The following is a 19,466-nucleotide window of genomic DNA, read 5'->3' on the forward strand; positions in this document are numbered from 1 at the left end:
TGTAGTTTGCAGTACTGGACTCAGTACTGACCACTGCACCAGCAAGGCTCAGTGAGCCTCATTTTGAATGCTGTGGGCAAATGCATTAGGCGCATACACACGATCCCTGAAACCGGTTGGTAAACCTTACAGCCCATCACTAGCCTTGATGCTAACCCCTAGAGCAGTGATGGCGAACCTATGGCACAGGTGCCACAGGTGGCACGCGGAGCCATATCTGCTGGCACGCGACCTATTGCCTTAGCTTAGCTCCAACCTGCATGTGGGTGCTGGCCAGCTGATTTTTGGCTCACACAGAGGCTCTGGGGGGGTGTTTTTGGCTTCCAGAGAGCCTCCGGGGGGGATGGGAAAGGGCATTTTTACCCTCCCCAGCTCCAGGGAATCCTTTGGAGGCTGGGGAGCGTGAAACACGAGCCTACTGGGCCCACAAGAAGTTAGGAAACTGGCCATTTCTGGCTTCCAAAGGGCCTCCCCAGGCATTGAATTATGGGTGTGGGCACTCGCACATGTGCGATAGTGCGCACCCATTCTCTTTCGGCACCTGAGTGAAAAAAGGTTCGCCAGCACTGCCCTAGAGCATCCTGTAACTTGTGTGATTCTTGCCAATGTTTCGCTAAAAAACCAAGCCAGGGAGGCAGGGAATGGAAAGGATCAACGTTTTTACCGTCTGCATCAGTGTCGACTCCGAGTTGGCCACCAACACAAAGACATCGGCATCCAAGCAGAATTTATCAATCCAGCTATCCAGCTCGGTGGTGACGTCAATGCCCGGGCTAACACATATAACCAGAAACATAGAAATTAACACATGGAAATGGTGTCCTCTCTTCCAACACCTCTCCCAGCCTGTAGGAGCTTTAAATTCTGATTTTAATTTTAAGATAGAGGCAGTCCTCAACTTACAGTGGCATTTTTAGTGACTGTTTGAAATGATGACAGCACTAAGAAAAGGTACCGTATTTTTCAGAGTATAAGACACACCTTTTTCTCCCCCCTAAAAGAGGCTGAAAATTTGGGTGCATTTTTTACTCCAAATGTAGGTGGCTTTTTTTTTTTTGGAAGCTTTTTTCCCCAGCCCTAACGAGGCCCTAACAATCTTCCCGGCTTTCGCTACTCCCTCCAAATAAGGGTTTTTTAAAGCCCTAAACAGGTGATAAAATAATGTGCTGAAGCTGACCAGACTAAGGACACTAGCCAGATGAATACCTGGTAGGTAGATTTTCTCCCCTATTTTCCTCCCTCAAAACTAAGGTGTGTCTTATATTCCAAAAAATATGGTATACAGCGATCCCCCGAGTTTCGCGATCTCAATCATTGCTAATCGCTATATCGCGATTTTTCCACCCGATGACGTCACTCCCTTCCTTTCTCATCTTTCTTTCTCTCTCTCTTTCTCTATCTTGCTTCTTCCTCTCTCACACTCTCTTCCTCACTCTCTCATCTCTTTCTTTCCTTCTCTCTCTTTCTCTATCTCTCCCCCTCTTGCTCTCGAGTGGCAAGCGAGCAGCCGGGCGGGCGGGGCGAACGGGCAAGCGGCAAGCGAGCAGCCGGGCGGGCGGGCGAACGGGCAAGCGGCAAGCGAGCAGCCGGGCGGGCGGGAGAACGGGCAAGCGGCAAGCGAGCAGCCGGGCGGGCGGGCGAACGGGCAAGCGAGCAGCCGGGCGGGCGGGAGAACGGGCAAGCGGCAAGCGAGCAGCCGGGCGGGCGGGAGAACGGGCAAGCGGCAAGCGAGCGGCTGGCCGGGCGAACAGGCAAGCGAGCGGCCGGGCAAGCGGGTGACGGGCAAGCGGCAAGCGATCTTGGGGTTTCCCCTTTGCCTCGGCCGCCCAACAGCTGATCTGCTGCCGCGCTGCGGAGCAGATCAGCTGTTGGGCGGTCTTCCCCGCCGCCCACACGCAAACTCCACCATCTGCGCATGTGCGGCCATGGAAAAAGGGGCGCGCATGCGCAGATGGTGTTTTTACTTCCGCACCACTACATCCCGAAATATCGATTATCGCGAGGGGTCTTGGAACGGAACCCTCGCGATAATCGGGGGATCACTGTATATGACCGCTTTTCACATGACCGTCTCAGCATCCCGGCAGTTACATGATCAAAATTCCCTCATCCTGTGTCAGTTTTAAACTTAAACTTTGCTTTCCTTTTTCTAATAGATAGGATCAGAAGGGCTGTGCTGGATTAATAATAATTTTTTTTTTAAATCTCAGGTTTTTTTAGAGACCCCGTTAAAAGTCCACCCACCTCGCATTTATTCATGTGATAAAGGCAAAACAGCTACAATTTCAGAAAGCTTGTTAAGAGCTTGCAATTTTCCTGGTTGGGTGAAAGAGAGGGAACCTTTTCATTTCGGGGTAGAGGAGAAAACAGCTGCTCACCTGTCCATCAAAACAAGATCATCCTTGAGCAAAGGGCACTTGGAATTCGGCCACATGACGCTGACCAAACCCCCGGCCGTTAGCAACTCATCCTGGTGGAGGGCATGAGCCAGCTGGTTGACCGTCTGATGCAGGAAAAAAAAGGAAGACGGTCCAAGAATATAATTACTAAGATTTTTTTTTATTATTATTTTTTCTCCACAGTTTCCACACACATATCAATGCATATATCTTAGAATATATCAATAATATACACAATTATAAATTTCAAATCCCAGTAAGTATGGCTACCTGATGAGGGCAAATAAACTCAAAAAGATCTATGTATACAGATCTATATATATAGATCTATAAAAAAAGTTTATCTGCCTTGGAATATGGCCCCTGGTGGGGCCAAGAGGCTAAAGGAAGCTGCATGCTCCTCCCATATACCAGGGCGACGTGACAAAAATTTCACACATAACCCTTCCCTGGTACAAGCTGATACAGGAGGCGAGCCTGTAGCCTAAGTGGCTAAGGCCACTTCCTTACAAGGCAGAGACCCAGGTTCAAATCCCAGTAAGGGTATGGCTACCTGATGAGGGCAAATAAGCCCTCATAGATCTATAGATATATAGTAGCCTTCCTTTTCATTATCAGCAAAAATATGTTACAATTATAGATTCCTATGAATCATTCTTAACTCAATATTCTACTTTGTACCTATGATTTCTATTCATCGGTCTGTTATTCTTCATTTCTTTACACTCCCCTCCTTCTTTCTCCCTTCTTACTCCTTCTCTCCCCCTTCCTACTTCCTTCCACTCCTTCTCTTCTCCCTTCACCTTTCTACTTCCTCTTTCTCCTTCTTTGCCTTTTTTTGAGTGAATCTTATTTTAATTTATCTCTCGTTTAACCGACTGATAGTTTTCTCTCATACACTTTAACAACTGTTGGTCTCTTCTAAATTTGTTGTTTCGCTCATTTGATATTTCAAAAATCGAAGAATTTAATAATAATCCAATGGAGAAGATAGGATTTTAAAAAAAACTAGTTTTGAAATAATAGGCCACCAACGCCACCATCTATTTCAGGACTCTCCAACCATGCCCCCTTTGAGACTTGTGAACTTCAACTCCCAGAATTTCCCAGGCTGCCTGGGGAATTCTGTGAGTTGAAATTCACAAGTCTTAAAGTGGCCAAGATTGGGGAGTTCTGAGTATGTCGACCAACACTCTCTGGCAGCTTTACGGGTCCACAAAATAGAATTCTCTTTCAAGTTTTTCTGAGCCTCCAATTTTTGGGTCATTCTCTAAACGGCTTAGGACCAGACTAACTATGGGACCATCTCCTGCTATACACAGGGTGCCTAGCGGGAAAGCATTTTGAAATTCCCTGACATTTCCCTGTAATTTGCAATCTAGTTAAGTTGCAGTCGTAGATGACATCATACCAAACGGCTAAGCCGTGGAGAAATATCGGTAGCTGAGGAAGCAAGTTGTTGCCACAGTTATTTATTTATTGATTGATTGATTGGATTTGTATGCCGCCCCTCTCCGGAGACTCAGGGCGGCTAACAGCAATAATAAAACAATGTACAATAATAATCCAATAAATATTAAAAATGATTACAAACCCATTAATATAAAAAACCAAACATACATACAGACATACCATACATGAAATTGTAAAGGCTCAGGGGGAAAGAGCATCTCAATTCCCCCATGCCTGGCGGCAGAGGTGGGTTTTAAGTAGCTTACGAAAGGCAAGGAGGGTGGGGGCAATTCTAATCTCTGGGGGGAGTTGGTTCCAGAGGGCCGCGGCCGCCACAGAGAAGGCTCTTCCCCTGGGTCCCGCCAAGTGGCATTGTTTAGTTGACGGAACCCGGAGAAGACCCACTCTGTGGGACCTAACCAGTCGCTGGGATTCGTGCAGCAGAAGGCGGTCCCTGAGATAATCTGGTCCGGTGCCATGAAGGGCTTTATAGGTCATAACCAACACTTTGAATTGTGACCAGAAACTGATCGGCAACCAATGCAGACTGCGTAGTGTTGGTGTAACATGGGCATATTTGGGAAAGCCCATGATTGCTCTCGCAGCTGCATTCTGCACGATCTGAAGTTTCCAAACACTTTTCAAAGGTAGCCCCATGTAGAGAGCGTTACAGTAGTTGAGCCTCGAGGTGATGAGGGCATGAGTGACTGTGAGCAGTGACTCACGGTCCAAATAGGGTCGCAACTGATGCACCAGGCGAACTTGGGCGAACGCCCCCCTCGCCACAGCTGAAAGATGTTTCTCTAATGTGAGCTGTGGATCGAGGAGGACGTCCAAGTTGCAAACCCTCTCTGAGGGGGTCAATGATTAGGGTAATGGACGGACAGATGGAATTGTCCTTGAGAGGCAAGACCCACAGCCACTCCGTCTTGTCTGGATTGAGTTTGAGTTTGTTGACACCCATCCAGGTCCCAACAGCCTCCAGGCACCGGCACATCACTTCCACTGCTTCGTTGACTGGACATGGGGTGGAGATGTATAACTGGGTATCATCGGCGTATTGATGATACCTCACCCCATGTCCTTGGATGATCTCACCCAGCGGTTTCATGTAGATATTAAATAGCAGGGGGGAGAGGACCGACCCCTGAGGCCCCGCACAAGGGAGAGACCTCGAGGTCGACCTCTGACCCCCCCACTAACACTGACTGCGACTGACCGGAGAAGTAGGAGGAGAACCACTGGAAAACAGTGCCTCCCACTCCCAACCCCTCCAACCGGCGCAGAAGGATACCATGGTCAATGGTATCGAAAGCCGCTGAGAGGTCAAGGAGCACCAGGACAGAGGACAATCCCCTGTCCCGGGCCCGCCAGAGATCATCCATCAACGCGACCAAAGCAGTTTCCGTGCTGTAGCCGGGCCTGAATCCAGACTATTGAGGACCTAAATAATCGGCTTCTTCCAAGGACCGCTGGAGTTGAAGTGCCATCACCTTCTCAACAACCTTCCCCATAAAGGAGACTGGACGGTAGTTATTAAGCACGGCTGGGTCCAGGGAAGGCTTCTTGAGGACCGGAAAGGACCCCCTCCCCAAGGAGGCGTTGACAATCTCCTGGACCTAGCTCCGTGTCACCTCTCGACTGGCCGAAACTAACCAAGAGGGACACGGATCCAGTAAACAGGTGGCGGAACTCACAGCTCCAATGGCCTTGTCCACTTCATCAGGTGTCACCAAGTCAAACTCCTCCCAGACAGATGGACAAAGACGTTTAGCCCCAGTCACCTCAACTGACTCATTGTCAGTCGACTCTGTTTTACAATTGGAGTCGAGGTCCGCTCGGATCCGAGTGATTTTATCAGCGAAAAACGTGTTAAAATCCTCAGCACTACTCTGCAAGGGCTCCCCAACTCCCCCGATTAAGGAGGGAGCGGGTTACCCTAAACAGAGCGGCTGGGCGGGATTCCGCTGATGCAATCAAAGTGGCATGATATGCACATCTTGCCGCCTTGAGCGCCACTTTGTAACTCTTAATATGAGCTCTTACAAGTGTTCGATCGGATTCGGACTTACTCTTCCTCCATCGCTTCTCTAGACGTCTCTTCTGGCGCTTCAACTCCCGGAGCTCCTCGTTGAACCATGGAGCTCTACGGGGTCTAGCGCCACGGAGAGGTCACAGCGGCGCAATTCGATCAAGGGCCTCCGCTGCCGCCTTGTTCCAGGCCTCAGCCAGAGACTCTGCTGAACTGTGGACGAGTGTATCTGGAATAACCCCAAGCGCCTTCTGAAAGCCCTCTGGGTCCATCAGGCGTCTGGGGCGGAACAACTTAATTGGTTCCGCCTCCCTGCGGGGGAGGATTGGAGCCAGGAAGTCAAGCCGCAGTAGAAAATGGTCTGACCATGACAAAGGCAACACTTCTAAGCCCCTTAGTCTCAGACCATTACTCAGTTGCTCAGAGAGGAATACCATGTCGGGTGCGTGCCCCCCCTCGTGAGTCGGACCATGTACTACTTGGGTCAGGTCCATGGCTGCCATGGTGGCCATGAACTCCTGTGCCAGTCCAGAGGATTCGCCGAGCGACGGCAGGTTGAGGTCCCCCAAGACAATAAGTCTGGGGAACCCCACCGCCAGCCTGGCTACCTCCTCGAATAGCAAAGGCAGGGCTTGTGCCACGCAGCTGGGAGGCAGGTACGTGAGGAGCAAGCCCACCTGAACCCCTAAGTACAACTTCACCAGGAGGGACTCGCAACCCTTAATCTCTGGAGTAACGAGTCTACACAGGCAAAGGCTCTCCCTGGCTATAATAGCCACTCCTCCCCCCCTTCCCTGGGGTCGAGGTTGATGCCATATCTGAAACCCGGTTGGGCAAATTTCAGAGAGAGGAACTCCTCCCTCTGGGCCCAGCCAAGTTTCAGTTACACATGCCAGGCCAGCCTCCTCATTCAGGATTAAATCCCGGATGAGGAGAGCTTTATTTACCACCGACCTGGCATTGAGTAGCAGCAACCTGAGCCCAGAGCCAGAATTACACACATCACCAGTATTCTGGGCTGAGCTCATGGAGCCGGAACAATGGATCGTTATTAAGCAACGATCCCTCCTTCCCCTGGAATGGCTAGCTCTGAGGCTCCCGCCATATCTGCCTCTCCCCAGCAACACCGAAATATCCTGACCCTCTGTCCCCCCAGAGATAGATGTCTCCCCCCCTCCTGCCTCTCCAGCGCCAGGTAGGCCAAATATGTTATTTACATCGTTCCCATTCCTCTCACCCATATTGTAACCCCACCCACCCAATACCAATCATTCACTCCATACATACTACACCCACCCCAATTATCCATCGTTAACCCCCCCAAAATAATTTAGTTAAAATATAAATCAATTTATAGTTAAAAATACTAAAGATTAAAATACTAATAAAGGTAATAGATACAAATAAAAATATAGAATATATAAAATATAGATAATAGTGCAGTAATTCAGTTGATTAAAATGAATCCAATCCAATCAGCAGCATATAAAGTGTGTATATATATATAGAATATAGGAATATAGGAAATTGGTCAGCAGCAAAGTCATATCAGTTATGCTCATTTTTGCTTGAATCTGCCAGGCAGCATGATCCAGGGGGTTTTTACATGATTTTTCCCTGACTTTTAAACATTTTAATACAGTTTGTTCCCCCCACCCGCCCGATTTATTCTGTTTTTTTCACAAAGTCCCTGATAATTCCCTGATATTTCCTGAACCAGTGATTTCCCTGATAATTCCCTAATTTCCAGGTTTGCTGGACACCCTGTATATACCTCACAGAGAACAAATAAAACCTACAAGGTTGGCCTTCTCCAGGTCTCGTCGACTAAACAGTGTAGGTTGGCGGGCCTGCATGGGAGGGCCATCTCTGTGGCTGCCTCGGCATTCATTGTATCATTATATTATTTAATTGTTGTAAGCCGCCCTGAGTCCCACGGGATTGGGCGGCATATAAGTCAATTAAATTAAATTAAATTAAATTAAATTGTACCTTGACACTCTTCTTCTCCTCGGACCCTTCGGTGAGCAGGAAGGCATCCTGGCCATCCGTCCCCTCCACCCTCAGGAAGCAGTTGGTGGTGTGGCCGATCCCAGAGGGAAGGACTTTATCCCACAGCATGGCGTTAATCACAGTGCTTTTCCCATTACTCGTCCTAAAAATGGCAACACATGAGACACTCCCTCCCGTTTTTTCCTCACAACAACCCTGCAAGGTAGCCGATATCTAGATGCAGGGATTTCTCAAGAGCCTTGAGATGCCCTAATTAAATCACAAGCCTCCAGCCAAGCTTCAAAAGGAATCCAGGTATTTATTAGAAGCTTCATGTCAGCTGGGTCCCAAGTGAAGCCAGCTCTGAACCTACGTAATTTACCCCCCAATAATAACCCTGTTCCCCCCCCCTTCCCCTTGTGTCATCAATCATATTTAGCAACGGAGCAATTTCACTGATTGGAGAAGTCATTCCCCTCCAGCTGCTGTAGGTCACTCTGGGACACAGCCTTGAGAGAGATAAGTGTAGAATGTGCTTTTTCCCCATCTCCCCCACCCTGTCCTACGGCAACTCAAGAGCAGGCCAAGGGGTGCTTTGCTAGTTGACAGCAGGGTTGCTTTGGGACTGCACAGAGTTCTGAACTCTGGGACACCAAAACTCTACACGGGGCTACCCCTGGAAAGTGTTCTGAGATTAGGTGGTCCAGAATGCAGCAGCGCGAGCTGTTGTGGGTGCACCTAAGTACAACCACGTTACACCAATCCTTCACGGGCTGCACTGGCTCCCGATTGGTCTCTGGGCGCAATTCAAAGTGTTGGTCATTATCTTTAAAGCCTTAAATGCAGTAATGGGCTGCTGCCCCCATGGAGGGGACGCAGTGGGGGTAGTAGGTTTATGCACTATTTATTGAATACTTAATAGTTTTTTATTGTCCTTCCTTCTCTAATACCTTAGTATGATCCTTAATTACTTTTAAAATAGAAAATAATTAAATAGTATGTTTTTACCTGTAAACGCTTTAATCATTTTAAGTTTAAGTTTAAGTTTAATCAGATTTGTATGCCGCCCCTCTCCGCAGACTCGGGGCGGCTCACAGCAATAGCAATACAATGTAAAACAAATCCAATATTTAAATTAATTTCAAAAACCCCACAAGTTAAAACCAATCATACACACTAGCGTACCATGCATAAATTTTATAAGCCTAGGGAGAAGGAACATGTCAATTCCCCCATGCCTGATGACAGAGGTGGGTTTTAAGGAGCTTACGAAAGGCTAGGAGGGTGGGGGCAACTCTGATATCTGGGGGGAGTTGGTTCCAAAGGGTCGGGGCCGCCACAGAGAAGGCTCTTCCCCTGGGCCCCGCCAACCGACATTGTTTAGTTAACGGGACCCGGAGAAGGCCAACTCTGTGGGACCTAACTGGCCGCTGGGATTCGTGCGGCAGAAGGCGGTCCCGGAGATATTCTGGTCCAGTGCCATGAAGGGCTTTATAGGTCATAACCAACACTTTGAATTGTGACCGGAAACTGATCGGCAACCAGTGCAGACTGCGGAGTGTTGGTGTGACATGGGCAAATTTAGGAACGCCCATGATAGCTCTCACAGCTGCATTCTGCACGATCTGAAGTTTCCGAACACTTTTCAAAGGTAGCCCCATGTAGAGAGCATTACAGTAGTCGAGCCTCGAGGTGATGAGGGCATGAGTGACTGTGAGCAGTGACTCCCGGTCCAAATAGGGCCGCAACTGGTGCACCAGGCGAACCTGGGCAAACGCCCCCCTCGCCACAGCTGAAAGATGTTTCTCTAATGTGAGCTGTGGATCGAGGAGGACGCCCAAGTTGCGAACCCTCTCTGAGGGGGTTAGTGACTCCCCCCCCAGGGTGATGGACGGACAGATGGAATTGTCCTTGGGAGGCAAAACCCACAGCCACTCCGTCTTATCCGGGTTGAGCTTGAGTCTGTTGACACCCATCCAGACCCCAACAGCCTCCAGGCACCGGCACATCACTTCCACTGCTTCGCCGACTGGACAAGAGGTGGAGATGTAAAGCTGGGTATCATCTGCATTAATCATTATCTATAACTGAACTTTTATAGCAATGAAGGAAAATTGAGCTACTTTTCTAATCTGTTATCATACTGAACCTTGCGGGTTCAGTACAAAACCTTAAAATGTTGCTGTGCTCCTCAATGAATAATGCTGCCCATCTTTTTGTGGCTTTTCAAATACAGTGATCCCCCGTTTATTGCGTCCCCAACCATTGCGAGCAGGGTACTTCGCTATTTTTCAACCCGGAAGTCAAAATACCATCTACGCATGCGTGCCCGTGGGCACGCATGCGTAGATGGCAACCGGGAGATCAGCTGCTGGGCGGCTTCCCTGAGTCTTCCCCCTCTTGCTGGCGTCAGCGAGGAGTTTCCCCACCGCCCACGCAAACTCCTCGCTGCCGCCCGCCCTTCACCCGCCCACGCCGTTCATTCTCGGCGCTTTCGAGCTGAGTCCGGGAGTGAATTCGCTCCCGGATTCAGCTCGAAAGCGGCGAGAATGAACGGCGTGGAAAAGCCGTTCCTTGCCTTTCGTTCTCGGCGCTTTCGAGCTGAGTCCGGGAGCGAATTCGCTCCCGGATTCAGCTCGAAAGCGGCGAGAATGAACGGCGTGGAAAAGCCGTTCCTTGCCTTTCGTTCTCGGCGCTTTCGAGCTGAGTCCGGGAGCGAATTCGCTCCCGGATTCAGCTCGAAAGCGGCGAGAATAAACGGCGTGGAAAAGCCGTTCCTTGCCTTTCGTTCTCGGCGCTTTCGAGCTGAGTCCGGGAGCGAATTCGCTCCCGGATTCAGCTCGAAAGCGGCGAGAATGAACGGCGTGGAAAAGCCGTTCCTTGCCTTTCGTTCTCGGCGCTTTCGAGCTGAGTCCGGGAGCGAATTCGCTCCCGGATTCAGCTCGAAAGCGGCGAGAATGAACGGCGTGGAAAAGCCGTTCCTTGCCTTTCGTTCTCGGCGCTTTCGAGCTGAGTCCGGGAGCGAATTCGCTCCCGGATTCAGCTCGAAAGCGGCGAGAATGAACGGCGTGGACAAGCCGTTCCTTGCCGCTTGCTATCGGCGCTTTTGAGCTGAGTCCGGGAGCGAATTCGCTCCCGGACTCAGCTCGAAAGCGCCGAGAGCCAGCGCCCCCCGGACCCCCAACCCGGGTTTGGGGGGCTGCTAGGAAGCCCTCCATGCCGGCGGCAAACAGCCGCGCCGCCCCCAATCTTCGGCTCCTCGCTAGCGCTGTGGGAGTAAAAACACCATCTGCACATGCGCAGATGGTGTTTTTACTTCCGCAGCGCTACTTCGCGAAAACCCGCTCGTTGCGGGGGGTCCTGGAACGGAACCCTCGCAACGAGCGGGGGATCACTGTAATGTGACTTAATCAACTGAAAAAGAGTCCAAGCACCTATTTGAAAACTTATCTTGGTTGGTAAGCCACCCCCATCCAATCACATGACCGTTAAGTCACCCCGTCACATGATTGTCAAGCCACTCCTACCTGGTCACATGATCATCAAGCCACATCCACACAATAAGCCACACCCATGGTGTGGCAGTAAAAATTTTGGCAGCCCTTCACTGTCTATATGGCTTAGGGCAGTGATGGCGAACCTTTTTTCCCTCAGGTGCCGAAAGAGCGTGGGCGTGCGCTATCACCCATAATTCATTGCCTGGGGAGGGCAAAAACAACTTCCCTCACTCCCCCTGAGGCCCTCTGGAAGCCAGAAACGGTCTGTTTCCCAACTTCAGGTGAGCCCGGTAGGTTTGTGTTTTGCCCTCTCCAGGGTCCAAAGGCTCTCAAAACACCCTCAACCATCCCCCCCTAGGTTCTTTGGAAGCCAAAAACACCCTCCCAGAGTCTCAGTGTGAGCCAAAAATCAGCTGGCCAGCACACACATGCACGTTGGAGCTGAGCTAAGGTAATGGCTCACGTGCCAACAGACAAGGCTCCGCATGCCACCTGTGGCACCCCATGCCATAGGTTCGCCATCACTGGCTTAGGGGCAGACTATCTTCTTCAAGACCGCCTTCTACCACACAGCTCTTAGTGACTGATAAGGGCCCACAGAGTTGGTCTTCTCCAGGTCCCGTCAGCAAAACAGTGTTGGCTGGTGGACCTGCAGGGGAGGGCCTTCTCTGTGGCTGCTCTGACTCTCTAGAACCAGCTACCTCCTCAGACCCAGATACTGGCCTTCCAGAAAGCTGTAAAAGGATTGACTTTTCCAGCAGGCCTGGGGCCGTTGATCGGATGGTGCACCATCGAAATCCAGCCATAAATGGTACGTATGTTTTTTTTAATGGTTGGTTTTAAATTGTTTTAAAATTTTAACGTTTTTTGTATGTTTTAATTTTTGGTTGTGAGCCGCCTAGAGTCCCTAGGGAGATGGGCAGCATACAAATTATTTAATTAATTTAATTTAATTTAATTAAAAAACACATCCACTGCTGCATTTGAAAACACCTATGCACAATGTAAGCTGGAAACCTTCTAGTAGGTTTGGCAGGATGGACTCAGAACGATGGGTGTGATGTAGCCCAGCCCACTTGGAGAGCCTCCGATCCCAGCAAAATTTTCTAATGCCAGCAGCTGACTCACCGGCCAAAGAAAGCCACCTTCATGTGTCGTCTTGCCAGCACCTCGCTGATCCCGCTGACCTTCGAGAGGTAGCCCTTGACCTCGAACACCTGCTCTTCCGTGGTGACGGGGTCAAGCTCACCATTCTTGTGTGTTTCTGGGGGGGGGGGAGTATATATCATGTGGGAGGTGAGCGGTTTGAAAGCTGCAATCTCTGCTTCCAGACAGCTCTTTCTTATTTATTTGTTTGTTTACTTATTTATTTAAAATTGGATTTTTTTGAAACATGAAACACAGAAAAACAAAAACAAAAAATAAACAATGCCCAAAATTACAGACATTTGTACATTTTAAATAAGATCGTTTTTACATTTCCATTTATACATTTCCCCCTTTTGTTTTACTAGTTATTTTGTCTCCAATTTCCCTTCTATCCATTTGTAAAATTTCCCCCCAATATAATATTCATTTAATTTAATTTATTTATTTAATTAGATTTGTAGATTTGATCTAATTAAATAAATATATAATATTCATTTTCCTGTTTGTTCTGCAATTCTAGTGTAATTTTATTCATTTTTGTGCATTCCAATATTTTTCTAATCACCATTTGTTCTGATGGGATTTTTTTTTAATTACCAGCATTTATTTATATGCTGTCCCTCTCTGAGGACTTGGGGTGGCTTACAGCATATTAAAAACAAGAACAACAACAATAGTATACAGTATACATATCTAAAAATCCAGTTAACTAATTATTTAAAAAAACTCTGGTACCATTAAAAAGCACTCATTCCCCTTTCGAACAACACGCATATAGCAGTACAGGAAAAAAGACTTTCACAAGGTTTTTCCCCAGCAAAAAAAAAAAAGAGACGCCAAGCTTAAAACAAGAATGGGCAAACCCTGTCTTCCCATTTCGGAACTACAAGTCCCAGCATCCCTCTGCATTGCTTGGTTGGTTATAGTTGGCACTTTCAAACCATGCAGATAACCTTGAGCAAAACATAACTGGCTCAGCACATGATTGGAGGCAGGAGATAGAGACTAAATTTAGGAAAGGAAGGTAGAACCTGAGCAATATGGGTAACAGATTCAACTCTTTCTTTCTGTTTGTTTGTTTTTATTTGTTTTGTTTGTTTCTGTTTGGGCTTTTTTTAACACCCCACAGCCCAATTGGAGATTTTAAACCCCTTAGGCTAGGGATTTGTATTTGCTATCAATAAAGGAGAATATTTGTAGCTCAGGTTTGAAATTAGGGGTCATGGGTACCCTCTGAGCTTGCTTGTTTTCTTGCAGGTGTTTCATGACCCTAACTAGGTAACATCACTCATAGCGCTAGCACTGATGATGTTACTTAGTTAGGCTAATGTAACATCTGCAAGAAAACCATCAAGCTCAGAGGACACCAAGGACCCTTCATATCAAACTTTTTCTTCTTCCTTTCCTCCTCTCTCCTTTGCTGAATTTTTCCTTCCTTCCTTCCCTGAATCTTTTTCTTTCCTATAATTCTTCCTTCCTTCCATCTTTCCCTCCCTCCCTGAATCTCTTCTATCCTTTCCTCCCTCCCTCTTTCACTGAAACTTTTTTCCCTTCTTTCTTTTTCTTCCTTCCTTGAATCTCTTTTCTTCTCTCCCTCCACTCCCTGAATCTCTTCCCTCCCTCTTTCCTCCTTCACTGAATCTTCCTTCCTTCTTTCCCTGAATCTATTTTCTTCCCTCTCCGAATCTCTTCCTTTCCTCCTCCCTCCTTCACTTAATCTTTTTTCCTTCCTTCCTTCCTTCCTCCCTCCTTCCCTCTTTACTACTAGCACTGATGAGGGTTACTTAGTTAGGCTAATGAAACATCTGCCAAGAAAACAAGCACGTCCAGGGAGCACCAAGCAGCCCTCACTTGTATTTACATCCTTATAGCAGGCAGAAAATAAATAGCAATAGCATTAAGATTTATATACCGCTTAATGGTGCTTTTACACCCTCTCTAAGCGGTTTACAGAATCAGAATATTGCCCCCAACAATCTGGGTCCTCATTTGATCCACTTCAGAAGGATGGAAGGATGAGTCAACCTTGAGCCGGTGGTGAGATTTGAATTGCTGAACAAACAGCGAGCAGTTAGCTGAAGTAGCCTGGGGTGCTGCACTCTAACCACTGTGCCACCCTGGCTCTGTAATGTAAACCCTAGAAATGGCAGCCAATTTTAAAAAGAGCAGGATTAAAGCTAACCGACAAGTACCCTCAAGGCAATGAGGATAGTTTAAGAAAAACCCAACACAAAAGAACTGAACCAAAAGTCAGAAACAAAGAAATTAGAAGTGCAGAAGGCCCCCAATTCAAATCCTAAACTCGGCTAGCAAAACAATTCCTTTAAAGAGAGGTTGATGCCCCTCATCTTCTTCACCCACAGGTATTCACTCACCCGTGTGCACAAGTCGGTTAAGCTGCGTGAAACTTAAAGCCAAACTCACCCTCCAGAAACACCGAGCTCTCCTGGATGTAAGCTGCCAGCTGTTCAAATATGCCATTTATTTTTTTCTTGGCAGTGACAAAATGCTTAAGGGGGGAGGCACTGATGTCCGCCATATGTCTCTTGTCCTTCTTGCTAGTGATGATGGACTTAGAGCGAATGAACAGCAGGGACATTGTGCTAGAAGGGAAAACAATGCATGGATTATGAGCAAGAAAGAAGAAAACTTTAGAAGAGAAGGATTTAGGGGTAGTGATTTCTGACAGTCTCAAAATGGGTGAACAGTGTGGTCACGTGGTAGAGAAAGCAAGTAGAATGCTTGGCTGCATAGCTAGAGGTATAACAATCAGGAAGAGGGAGATTGTGATCCCGCTGTATAGAGCGCTGGTGAGACCACATTTGAAATACTCTGTTCAGTTCTGGAGACCTCACCTACAAAAAGATATTGATAAAATGGTATAGAGTAGTACCCCTAGATACGAGCATAATTGGTTCCAGAAGGGAGCTTGTATGTCGAGGCAACTCGTATCTGGAACAAATCGCTTTAGACTTTGTTTTTCCCCTCCGAGATAACCAAAAGCAAGGATTCTTGCGCCACCTAGTGGACGCTCGGCTCGTATCCCGAATTTGAGCTCGGGACTAGAACAGAAATGTCTCTCACCTCGTGGCTCGTATCTTGAAATACTCGCATGTAGAGCAGCTCGTATCTAGCGGTACTACTGTATTGATATATTTTATTTTATTGACAAAATTGAACGTGTCCAAAGACAGGCTACAAAAATGGTGGAAGGTCTTAAGCATAAAACTTATCAGGAAAGACTTAATGAACTCAATCTGTATAGTCTGGAAAACAGAAGGGAAAGGGGGGTCATGATCAAAACATTTAAATATGTTAAAGGAGGGAAGTGTTTTAATAGAAAAGTGAACACAAGAACAAGGGGGCACAAACTGAGGTTAGTTGGGAGAAAGATCAGAAGCAACATGAGAAAATATTATTTTACTGAAAGAGTAGTAGATGCTTGAAACAAACTTCCAGCAGACATGGTTGGTAAATCCACAGTAACTGAATTTAAACATGCCTGGGATAAACTACAGGAAATAGTATAAGGGCAGACTTGATGGACCAAGAGGTCTTTTTCTGCCATCAATCTTCTATGTTTCTAAAAGGGCTTAGTTTACAACTCACCACTATTCTAGTAAATGCTCCAAGTAAACAAGCAATCACATTCCCCTCCCTTCGGTGAACGTCTGGTTCTCGTAGCATGCTAAAGTAATCACTCTATTTTCTACAACATGCCTAAATCCCACGTAAATCCAAATCTCCTATTAGAGAGGTCATGGAAAATGTCTATGTTATGTACTCAAGAGATTTCCCAAATGGAAGGAGCAAAAAAGAAAAAAGAAAAAAGGCTGGATTTCTGGGAGAACTGACATTTATTTTTAATTGCTCTAAAAAAGCAAAATTATCCTGTTGGGACATTGGAGTCCAGGCAAGCAGCACCCAAAGCAGTATCAAATCTGTTCCATTTCTGAAATGCTTCTCTAACTCACTTACTATTAAGATGCAAGCAGGAGTTTTCATAAGCTAAGCATGGTTACCATCTTCTTTCCTGAGCCGGAAAGGGCAAGCGGGCAGTGGTCTAAGAAAAGAAAAATAGAGAAGGTTAGAAAATGCAGAGGGTGAAATTTCAATTTTTCAAAATGAAAAAGGTCTTTCTGCAGTCACGACATCAGCCTAAGACTGAAAATCAGGCTTGTCAGATGTTGCATCTTTTCTACCTTGCTCTATGGAGTGGAGAGTTGGTTTCTGACAGAAAACCACTTGAAGAAACTAGAAGCATTTGAAATGTGGATTTACATGTGGCGGTTGTTACGTAAAAGCTGGGTTAACATAATCACAAACGAGAAGGTGATAAGCCACCTGGGAAAGCCAAGGGAAATAATCAAAGCCATTAAAAAGTGAAAGTTAGAATATTTTGGACACCTAGAAAAATACATTATCCTACAGGGAAAGATTGAAGGCAGCCCGAAGAAGATAATAGCTTCTCGTTTGGGCAAAACTCAGCAGAACTTTTTCATGCAGCTGTTAACAAAAACAGGAAAGCCAACATGATCGCCAGTGTCTGATAACGGATATGGAAGAAGATGAAGAGGAAGAGGAAGGAGAAGGGAAAAAAATCTGAAATGGCTTGAAATCAACCATGAACCAGCAAATAGCCATCAGCCATCCTAATATAAAACACTTTTAGGATTCTTCTTCACAGAATGTATATTTTATAACTGCAAGACACCTAAAAACAGAAGTTTATAGGCCGGCTACCCATCAAGAGACATTTTCACCTCTGACAAAATTTTCCACCGTTGAATCGACCTGGATGGCTCAGTTTAGGAGCGGCTTCCCTGCCAATCCTGAAATGCTCCATTGTGCACTGCCTAAGAGGGGTGTCCCTCAAGCACTGTCCGAGGATGTGTCAAAGTCCACCATGCACTGCCCAGGGGAGTGTGGGAAGGTCCATCACGCACTGCCCAGGAGTTGAGGTCCATCACACACTGCCCAGGAGTGTGTGTGAAGATCCATCATGCACTGCCCAGGAGTGGAGGTCCATCACGCACTGCCCAGGGGAGTGTGGGAAGGTCCATCATGCACTGCCCAGGAGTTGAGGTCCATCACACACTGCCCAGGAGTGTGTGTGAAGATCCATCATGCACTGCCCACGAGTGGAGGTCTATCATGCACTGCCCAGAGGTTTTTGTGGAGGTCCATCCTGCGCTGCCCAGGTGTGGAGGTCCATCATACACTGACTGGGGGTTTGTATGGAGGTCCATCATGCAACGCCCGCCCCCAACAGCCCACCTCCCTTTCTGTCAAAAAGCAGACCCGCCTTCTCACCCGACTCAGACACGCGTTCTCCTCGCACACGTGACGGACACCCGCTCGGCTCCCCCGAGCAAAAGGGGTGTGGTGGGCGGAGAGCCCTCAAACCAGCCCAGCCTTCTCCTGGACTACTCCTCTTCTTGTTCCCGGAGGGCCGAAGTATTCTCCCCCCACTTCCAGAACCCGCGTGTAACGTCTACACCCGCCGACACCCGTCCCAGCCCCTCGCGCCTCACCTTCACCGGCCTTCGGCCTCAGTCGCTCGCCTGAAGCGGCCCGGGAAACGTCGAGAGCGCGACGGGAGGTGATGTCACGTCGGCCGCGACGACAACGCCCCGCTGCCACCTGGGAATTGAAGTCCGGCAGCTGTTTCTCACCCTCCCCCCCTTCCTTTTATAATTTGGGCACGAAGGAAAAGAATAGGGAAACGGGGGCAGAGACTGTTTGGAAGGCCTTGTGGTTCTTTCATCTTGGCTGATATTTTGCAGGGGATGGAAATCTACTCTGCACATGCTCTGGAGTAGTGGAATACCAACACTGGAAGTTTTTAAGAACATGTTGGATAACCATTTGTCTGAGTTTCCTGCCTAAGCAGGGGGTTGGACTAGAAGACCTCCAAGGTCCCAACTCTGTTGTTGTTGTTATTCACAAAAAACCCAGTAATACACAGTAAACGAGATTTATATGCTGGATTTCATATCACAATATCCCAAGTCGAACACTTCCCAAGCGTCTAGGACTGGGTGATGTATTTTTATATGATGTGCGCAGATCCAAGTACGGTGGCCTTTTAGAACTGACAGATCATGATTTTATCAATATTTATTGTTTTCAAATGCCGGCTGAGGTCCTTTGGCACAATACCCAGTGTGCTGATTACTACTGGGTCCATCTGTACTGGTTTATGCCAGAGCTGTTGTAGTTTGATTTTAAGATCCTGATAATCGGCTAGGTTTTTCTTGTTTTTCATCCATTCGACATCAATGATCCACACTTTTTCCTTTTCCACAATTGTGAGGTCCAGTGTATTGTGTTTGGTCAGTTTGAATTCAAAAGTCCCAAAGTATTTTGGCATGTTTGTTTTCAACTACAGTACTGTACTTTCTCAGGTTTATGATCCCACCAGTCCTTTGCCATTGGTAGATGGTAGTTATGGCACAGGTTCCAATGAAGCATCTGAGCCACGTAGTTGTGCCTCTGTTGTGCCTCTTTGTAGAGCGTCTGTATGATTTTCTTGCAGCTTCTGAGAATGTGATCAATTATTTCATTAACTTCCTTGCAAAGTCTGCAGTTTGGGTCATCAGCTGATGATATTATTATTATTGTTGTTGTTTTGTTATTGTTATTAATATTACTATTATTATTTACTTCCATTTTTAATAACTCAGCATCCACCTCCCACTTCATTTAGGGCTCAAATTCCTTCCATTCAGTTTGCTGCTGTTAATGGGGAGAGGAGTCCAATTCTTGCGGAAGCTGTCTTCTTAATTTTGATTAAAGTGAACATTTTAAGGACAGCTACTGCATCAGTTTTAAAAAAAACCAATCCAGTATAAATCCTTCCATTCTCCATTATCCAGTCACAGCTGAAGCAGCTTTTTGGATGAGAGGTGAAGTTTTCAAAGAAGAACAAGAAAGTCCAGTTGC

At 47.2% G+C, this 19,466-nt stretch overlaps 1 protein-coding gene across 1 annotated transcript in view; it reads right to left on the minus strand.

Annotated features, from left to right (window-relative positions):
* MFN2 (mitofusin 2) overlaps positions 1-18,139 on the minus strand; it is a 45,741-nt gene extending 27,602 nt beyond the window's left edge. The window contains exons 1-7 of the mRNA XM_070759486.1: positions 18,056-18,139; positions 16,500-16,584; positions 14,946-15,124; positions 12,501-12,636; positions 7,876-8,038; positions 2,379-2,503; positions 665-773 (exon numbers count right to left, since the gene is read on the minus strand). Of these exons, the coding sequence (XP_070615587.1) occupies positions 665-773; positions 2,379-2,503; positions 7,876-8,038; positions 12,501-12,636; positions 14,946-15,120 (708 nt within the window). The 5' untranslated portion in view covers positions 15,121-15,124; positions 16,500-16,584; positions 18,056-18,139. The remainder of the gene's footprint in view (positions 1-664; positions 774-2,378; positions 2,504-7,875; positions 8,039-12,500; positions 12,637-14,945; positions 15,125-16,499; positions 16,585-18,055) is intronic.
* Between the last annotated feature and the right edge of the window lie 1,327 nt (positions 18,140-19,466).

This window comes from Erythrolamprus reginae, chromosome 8 (genome assembly GCF_031021105.1).
Source record: "Erythrolamprus reginae isolate rEryReg1 chromosome 8, rEryReg1.hap1, whole genome shotgun sequence".
Taxonomy (NCBI): domain Eukaryota; kingdom Metazoa; phylum Chordata; class Lepidosauria; order Squamata; family Dipsadidae; genus Erythrolamprus; species Erythrolamprus reginae.